The sequence below is a fragment of the Abramis brama genome (assembly GCF_963993115.1).
Source record: "Abramis brama genome assembly, chromosome: 12".
NCBI lineage: Eukaryota > Metazoa > Chordata > Actinopteri > Cypriniformes > Leuciscidae > Abramis > Abramis brama.
In genome coordinates, this window is record NC_139974.1 from 3,419,624 (window position 1) to 3,428,484 (window position 8,861).

At 36.4% G+C, this 8,861-nt stretch overlaps 1 protein-coding gene across 1 annotated transcript; it reads right to left on the minus strand.

Moving 5' to 3' along the window:
• Window positions 1-941: 941 nt before the first annotated feature.
• On the minus strand, window positions 942-2,238 carry LOC311094012 (uncharacterized protein). Its single transcript, XM_084131756.1, has 4 exons — window positions 1,897-2,238; window positions 1,660-1,753; window positions 1,244-1,331; window positions 942-1,159 (listed from the first exon to the last, which is right to left on the minus strand). The coding sequence occupies exons 1-4, from the start codon at window positions 2,060-2,062 to the stop codon at window positions 1,019-1,021; spliced, it is 489 nt and encodes a 162-aa protein (XP_083987882.1). The 5' UTR covers window positions 2,063-2,238; the 3' UTR covers window positions 942-1,018.
• Window positions 2,239-8,861: the final 6,623 nt, after the last annotated feature.

Here is an 8,861-nt window from a genome sequence, read left to right on the forward strand (position 1 = left end):
CGTGCTTTTGGGATGATGAAGACCAGGTTCAGGGCCATCTTCCTGAAAGCGCTGGAGGTGCACCACACCTTTGTACCTCATGTAAGTTAAATGAAAAATACATTTGCAAAAAACATAATTAACTTCTTTCTTCCAGACCATATAAATTTTTGTTTTGTTTTTTCATTTCAGGTCATCACAGCCTGTGCCATCCTCCACAACATCTGCCTTGGGGTTGGTGACATCATGGCCCCGGAGGATGAGCACGAGGAGGATGATGTGGAGGATGAGGGGGAGCATGAGGAGGATGATGCGGAGGATGAGGGGGAGCATGTTTTGGAGACGGTCAGTGGGGCTCCCTGGCGTGACCAGCTGTCTGCAGAGGTGTCTGCCCTGGAGGAGGTTCCCATTGACCATGATTATTTGTAACAGGCAAGTCAGAGAACTTTAAAGCTATAATGGCCAAAACCAAAAATGAATGTCCATAGAATGGGTTTACATGTTGAAATTTTTGATGCTTTGATTTGAGGATGTGAGTTAATTTATTTTATTCTTCCCTCTTTTTGAAATGATCTCAGTGAGATGGCAGCCGTCGATTGAGTCAGCCCTGCAAACCTGCTGTTAGACAATGCAGTGGACAGTGGGAATTATGCAGTCAAACACTCTGGAGACAATCCTAGATGATGCCCCACCCACCGGCAGAGAGGCCTTACCAGGGTCTCTATTGTGGAGCCCACCCGGGTCCAGCAGCTCCACCAGGGTCTCCCTGCTCAGCTGAAACCTCATTTTATGTACTGTTCATTTACATTGTTGTCAGATGATATACAAGTTATGTTGTAAATGGTTATTTATTATTTATAAAATGTTATTTATCTATATAATTATTTATTTTTTCCAAATGTTATTCCAAAATATTGTTTGTTTTCAAATTGCACCTGTCATTAAAAAAAATAAGCACCGTCAATAACTATTCCTTTTTATTTCATATCCCAACAAGTTATTTAAAAAAATAATGCACAAAAATGGAAAAAAAAAATGTTTATTTGATTGAGGCGATGAGGACAGGGGGATTGACAGAATGCCTCTGTCCCAACACCTCATCCATGAGGACAAACCAGGGCCAAGTTTCAGCAGTGGGTTTCCCATCCACTCCCTCTCCTGTCCCAGGACACTTGCAATCCTAAGGCAGAGCAAATTAACCATGGCTTGTTAACAACAACAGCACAATTCATTTCAGCAAAGATGTGTGTATTAACTTTCTTACTTTATATTTTGTTTTTAAGTTATCCCACTTTTTCTTTGCCTGCATGGGGGTTACCTTCCCCTGCAGCCTCATTTTCTCCAGAATTGCTCTAAAAAAGCAGAAAAGGGCACTTATGAAACATTATAACACAGGGGTGCAAATGAAATATTAACATGAGTGCATTGTTAACATTGAAAAATGACACATCAGGACATGCATTGAAAATAGTTTAGAAATCGTATTTCTGGATACTCAAATGTGGTTAAAACCTTTGTAGACATAACTTGCATGACAACACTACAAAAACACATAAAAGTGAAACCCATTGTGCATCATCTACTGCTTTTCTTAATGTTATGGGTTTTCTAGGGTGAGTGATATTTATTATAATACACAAGTGAGACAGACTACTGCAAATTTTACAACTGTTGTCTTACCTCCAAGCCACGCTGGCAGAGTTTTTTGCCCCAGTAAATAGATGGTCATTTTCAGACCGCAATTTAATAAATTGAGCAGTCTGCTCCTTGCTCCCTGAAAGTTATTAAAGTAATTAGCACAACTTTTGCGTCTAACGCATCTTAAGGAGTTAAGATGAAGTTTATAAGAAAGAAAAACGTGTGGCTTTTGACTGTGGTTTCGCTAGTTATTTAAGTAAATGAAAACATAATACTTGCATTTAAAAGTGAATTTTCCCTCCACCACCGAACTCGAGGACGCCATTTTTTCAAATGAAAATCCTGTCGTCACCGGCGCGCAATGACTTATGGGGTAGGATAGGGTAGGATAGGCCACTAAATCCGTTTTTGTATCCTTCCTCTCACTGGGAAACGAAGGGTGCATTTGGCGTCGCTTTTAGCCTTCGTCGCGCCGTGATGACGCAACTGGCCTTCGAATACGGCCTTCGGAGGATGCCGAACTGAATTGGGACAGCCTTCATCGCGCCCGCGGTGACGCAATCGGCCTTCAAATGCGCCCTTCAAAGGATGCAGTCTTTGAATTGGGACGTCCTTCGTCGCGCCGCTGTGACGTTTCGTCGCGCCGCGGTGACGCAATCGGCCTTCAAATACGGCCATCCGGCCTTCAAATCCGGCCTTCGAAGGACGCAGCCTTCACTTTGGGACACAGCTATGGTGTTTAAAATGCATCATATTTTTCTGTGTGTTTGCAGAAACCAGCCCTCGATCTGTGACGGGGAAGAAAGGAGGAAACGCCACCCTGTCGTGTGAATTTTAGGACAGAGACATTTCAGATATAGTTTTAAGCAGATTCTCAAAACACATCCTTGTTTGTGAGAAAGGAAAATGTAAGAGTAAAAATGGTCGAGTGTTTAAAGAAGGATCATGTGACGTCTTCATCAAGGATCTGATCTTCAGTGACGCTGGGAAATACATTCTGAGAATCCATTCTCAAACAGAAGTGGAGCGGAAGTACCAACTTCATATTCATGGTAAAGTCAAAACTGAGTGTTTATTTTTATTTATTTTATTTTATTTAGTGTTCTAGATTTCCTTCAGTAATAGTGTTGGTCTGCATGCAGAGACACTGAATGAGACACGTCCCGCATAATATATAATCATTATAATAATGATGAATGTCTGTGTTCCTCCTCAGATGAGATCTCTGTGCAGAAAGGAGAGAAAGTAAAGATGAATGTTCTGTTGATCAACGCCTATAAAGTGGAGAGAAAGAGGTCACGGGGTCAACAGTGATCGACTGACTGATCGAGATGGAAATCTGACCATTAATGAGTTTACAGTCACTGACACTGGAACATACAGAGTTCTGGATTATAATAATGAAATCTTGATCACAGTCTCAGTCTCAGGTGAGAGAAGATCAGTGGATGAGGAGAGATATTATTTTTGGACAGCTGAGGTTTATTCATCATGATTTGAGCAGCACATATGAAACTGTGAGTAACCTCTGATATTCTCTACAGAATCTGGTGCACGCTCAACGAGAGCAGCTGAGAACACTGGACATAGTAAGTAGAATAGGAGACAGTGAGAGATCTTTAAAAAGTGAGATTAAAAAAAACAACAACAAAAAAATACATTTTAAACACTGTTTTCTCTTCCCACTTTCCAGATATGAGGTTTTGGACTGTGTCTGTTGGACTGCCGGTGCTTCTGGCGTTCTGCTGGCTCTGATTATATTTGCTGTCATCAACAAACACAAATGTTTGATCAGGAAAACAGAACATAATTCCTCCCAAGCGGATCATGACCAAAGGATCCCAGTGGGAAATGCTGTACAGTGGTCCAGATTCTCCAGAACATCCAGTAATGTCACTGCCTTGAGAACCAACAGATCTGATCAGGATTCTGCCAACATTTCTGTAATTTACAACATCTGGCCTGCACTCCTGTGTGTTCACTGGTTAAAGTGAGCTATAAAGATCAGCTGGAAACTGAAAGATGACCAAGTCTAATGCATGAAGTTTTGCTTCGAATTGAATCGATCAATTATTGTTTGAAAAAAAAGAATAATAATCTTAATGTATTCACAGTATTAACAGTGAGCAAGCATGTCATAAAATAATTTGTAATATTATGATGAAATATGAAGAGAATGTTTAAATGTTTGCGTTTGCTGCATTTACAACTCAACGCGTCTCTTTGAAGCTCAGACTCAGAACACTGAAGTTTCTGATCATTAAATGTGGCGTTACATGTTCGTTTAACCTGGTTTATGACGTCAAAACCCAGAAGACTGATTCGCCAGCACTTCCCTCCAGTATTTATTATCATTATTTATTTACTGATTTTTACTGGTATTGTTATTTTTTATTTTATTGTTGTGTGATTTGTCAATTAATAAAGATGTTTTTCCATTTATGAGTAAAATAATGTATTTGGTGAGCTGGTGTACTTAAAAACTGCAATGCCATCCATAATATCAAGTTATTATGCAGTAAGTTGTAAAAACAAAAACAAAAAAAACACACTCAATGTGGGCTCATGTCTTACGCCTTCATGTTCCTGCAAAAGTGTGTTTATGAATTTATAGTTTCCACAGTTACACAGAGTTATTGCATAACTGCCATTAGGGCAACAAGCCTAATAAAGTATTTATAGAAAATAGATTTATAATAAAGAAAACTTGGTTACACTTTATTTTAAGGTATCAAAGGTTAATTTATGAAATCATATGCAAATTTTTAAATAAAAAATTTACTAAATCATGTCAGTCACTAAACATCATGCTGTATTTTTTACAGCTCAATCTGCTTCGAAAAAATAACCAGTAGAAGAAAATATTGGCCAATCATACTATAAATAATGGCCAAATATTATTAATTTTTTTCTTGAATCGCTCATCTTTGTGGGATACTTTTGGTTAGAGACGGGAGAAACTGTGAATGAAACTCTTCCACAATCTGTGTAAATGCAGCGAAACTCAGTCAAAACATGCATAAAACAGCTTTACCAGCCAATCACAAATGTTTTATTGAAAGTAAAATCTATTAAATACATTTAACAAATCATCTAATACCATTAAATATGAAGTTTTTGTATAATATGTGTTATTTTATAAAATAAAGAGCTTGTTTAATAAAGAGCTTGTTTAATAAAGAGCTTGTTTAACTGGACCAATAATATATTATTAACTTAAATGCTTCGTTTTTATTATACAAATGTGTGATTAAAATAAAACTTGAAACTTGAAACTGCTGTTTCTGGTCTATAGGTGCTGTTGACAAGAGTACTTGATCTTTTACATGCATGATTGAATTTTGATATAAGATTAGACATTCTCTGATAAGATGCAGAATTTAGATTTTTACTGTTTTTGCATTCCTCATAGACGACAAAAAGGATTAATCTCCGCCCTCTAGTGGAGACAATCCCCAGATTCAGGATTCAGGAATTCACATAACTTTCAGGAAAGTTACTTTCAGTTTAGTTTTTTCCTCTCGGTCTCACCACTCGCTAAATGCAGTAATTTATGAAGTTTTAATGCCTGATCAAAAGACTCATGCAGAAGTAAGTGTTCATTATTTTTTTTAAATATATATCCAGTCTGTGTGTTTTTGTATGATTAAACCAATAGTTGTGTTTCTGTTTGTGGAAAACTAATCCTGCTAATGATGCTAAGAAAATAAGTCGACATGTTTATGTTAGCAATAAATTCACAGATCCGAACTTCCCGGGTCAATAACTCGTGAGCTAAACGTCCTTAATACACAAATAACACCTCTTTGTAATCGTAGTAACGTAGACAAGCAGCTTCAACATATTTTTCCTCGAAACGAGCTTTTATTCGCAGTGGACAAAATACATTGATCTCTATGCGCAGGCTGAGAGACAGAGCTGAAGGGAGCGTCTGCAAAGTGCAAAACCTACGAAAAGAGTCAATAACTTCAATGTCACCAAATTCAGTTTACACACCACTGCTGTCCTGTTGGCTATTCTACAACACTTATTTAGGAAAAAAAATATATTTTTGATTGTATATATAAATGTATAATTTCTAAGATTTTTGGGTAACACTTTAGAATACTGTTCCTTCATTAATGAATAATTACACAGGAACAAACGAGTAACGCATTATTAACATTCTAGTAACTACTATTAACTAACAAGGAACTCTGATTAACAAATTAGTAAGTATAGTGCTTAGATGAATGTAGTAGCCTAGTTCATTATTAGCTAATCAATAACTACTATTTTTTCATACCTCCTAGAACTTCTATCTACAGGTTCATAATTAACATGAATAATGCATAATTTATAATAAAACGTAATGGTAACCCACTAATAATAACTCAATAATTACTACATCATTCTAAAGGAACTACTAATTATTTGGATCAGTATCTAAAGTGAAAAACATGATAACAACCTAATATTGACTGAAGTCATTGTAAGCTTTTGAGATTTTTGTAAGCTTTTGAAAAGTAATTCCTTTCAATGGATTTGGGAACACTTTAGTCATTACTAGTGTGTTCCCATGATCTTCACTTTAGAATACTGATCCAAATAATTAGTAGTTCCTTTAGAAAGATGTAGTAACACTTGATTCATTACTATCCAAAACCTTACAAAAGCCTTAAAAGCTTACAGTGACTTCAGTCAATATTAGTCAAATTATCATGTTTTTCACTTTAGATACTGATCCAAATTATTATTAGTTCCTTTAGAAGGATGTAGTAACACTTGATTAATTACTAATGAGTTACCATTACATTATTATATATTATGCATTATTAATATTAATATGAACCTGTATATAGTAGTTATTAGTAGTCTTCAGTGAGGTATGAAAAATAGTAGTTATTGATTAGCTAATAGTGAACTACCACATTCGACTGAATGCTATGACTTACTAATTTGTTAATCAGAGTTTTTTGTTAGTTAGTTAATAGTAGTTACTACAATGTTAATAGTGCGTTACTCATTTGTTCCTGTGTAGTTATTCATTAATGAAGGAACAGTATTCTAAAGTGTTACCGATTTTTATTAAGAATATTCAATAATTTCACTGTAATATACTGTAGGCCTACTGTTGCCAAATTCAGTTCACACCAGTGGCGATTTCTTTAAGACTGCAAGGGAAGCTCGGCTAAACCCTATAATGTCAAAAAAATGAATGGTCAAATATGTACTATTGTATTAACATTTTATTGACTAAAATGCGTTAGAACACGTTCGTCTCAAAGACGAGTTCGTTCAGAATCTGCTACATACAGCAGGTCGGCTGACTCGATTTCCTTCTCCCCAGCTAGAAATGTTACGTTCCCAGGACGTTCTCAGAACGTCCCCACTGGTGTCAAGGACGTCGCCTAGTAACGTTCCGGGAACGTTCTGAGACGGTCATGATGTGGAGTTCTTTAAAGGGTCGGAGGACGTTATTTTGCGGACCTTCACGGAACATTCGGGACGTTCTCGGGACGTTTAGGGGACCATGTTTTATTTGGAAATGTAATGTTTCCAGGACGTTCTCAGAACGTCCCCACTGGTGTCAAAGACGTCGCCTAGTAACGTTCCGGGAACGTTCGGAGACGGTCATGATGTGGAGTTCTTTAAAGGGTCGGGGGACGTTATTTTGCGGACCTCCACGGAACATTCGTGACGTTATCGGAACGTTTAGGGGACCATGTTTTATTTGGAAATGTGATGTTCCCAGAACGTTCTCAGAACGTCCCCACTGGTGTCAAAGACCTGTAGGGACCTATAGGGAACCAAACTAGAATACACTTGTTCTTGCAGAACCTTAATCAGGAATAAGCATGCACGTTTCACACATTCAAAGATAAAACACAAAGCAGGGATCCGTCATTTATTTATTTATTTTGTGTGAACAAAAACAGATAAATTATATATTATATATAATTATATATATATATATATTTATTATTTAAATAATATATATATTTATAATTATAAATTAATATTAATGTGGTCATGCATAGGAAGCATATACACGGGTTTCTTGTATACAAACAATACCGGATGCGCGCGCATCCAGGAGGCAAAAAAACGCTATGTTATGCCGAGTTCTGTAATAAAAGAATAAAAGAACATTGTAATTAACGTAGATTTCGCATTGTTTGTAATTTTTTGTAGACTAAGTTAGTAATGTAATAGTCAATGTTAGCAGTTCAGCATCTAGAGCCCGAATTTGCTTTTATATAAGTTAACCTTGTTTACGTTACTTTACGACCTGCAACATTTCATGACTGCACACATATAACGTTACTTTACTGTAAATCAAAGATTTGACGATGGATTATGTGCTGTCATGAGCACATACTAGAGTTTAACTGCTCAGCCAGTTATGAACTGTGAAAAAAATACGTTTATTTTTTCAAACAGCTATTTAGATCGCAAATTTGACATTTAGTATACCAAGTGTGTAGTATACTACAAGAAAACATTCAAATAAATGCTGTTCTTTTGAATTTTCTATTCATCAAAGAATCCTAAATAAAATATGTCACAAAAATAAGAAGCTGCATAACTGTTTTCAACATTGATAATTATCAGAAATGTTTCTTGAGCATCAAATCATCATATTAGAATGATTTCTGAAGGATCATGTGACACTGAAGACTGGAGTAATGATGCTGAAAATTCAGCTTTGATAAATTACACTTTTTCTTTTTGAATGCATTTTAAAATGTATGTTCCAATAATATTTCATAATATTCCTGCTTTACAGTATTTTTGAGCACAAGAGACTGCTTTCAAAAACAAAAAAATCTTACCAACCCCAAACTTTTGAACAGTAGGCTATACATGGATTTCGAATAAGATATTTATATATATCAGGCCATACAATTGCTGGCCACTTGTCATCCACAATCCAAAGATCGTCATGTATTGCGTAGGGATCCGGCAAGATCTCACCATTGCTGAGAGTAAGTTTTTTTAATATAATCGCCACGTTATATGTGTGTGTGCAGTCATGAAATGTTGCAGGTCGTAAAGTAACGTAAACAAGGTTAAATTATATAAAAGCAAATTCGGGCTCTATAGATGCTGCACTGCTAACATTGGCTGTTACATTACTAACTTAGTCTAACATGATAATTAGCATTTTGACTTAGCGACAACACCACCACTATGCTACTAGACTACCCTAAACCCTTTACTCTGGTACGAAGACCGCGGGTCTTTTCTGCCTCCTGGTTGTG

Excerpts from the sequence above, each read along its gene's own strand:
- LOC311094012 (XM_084131756.1), bottom strand. The coding sequence starts at position 2,062 with ATGCACCCTTCGTTTCCCAGTGAGAGGAAGGATACAAAAACGGATTTA. Across the intron at positions 1,332-1,659 it reads TCTGCCAGCGTGGCTTGGAG|AGCAATTCTGGAGAAAATGA; the intron begins GTAAGACAACAG and ends CTGCTTTTTTAG. Across the intron at positions 1,160-1,243 it reads ACTTAAAAACAAAATATAAA|GATTGCAAGTGTCCTGGGAC; the intron begins GTAAGAAAGTTA and ends GCTCTGCCTTAG.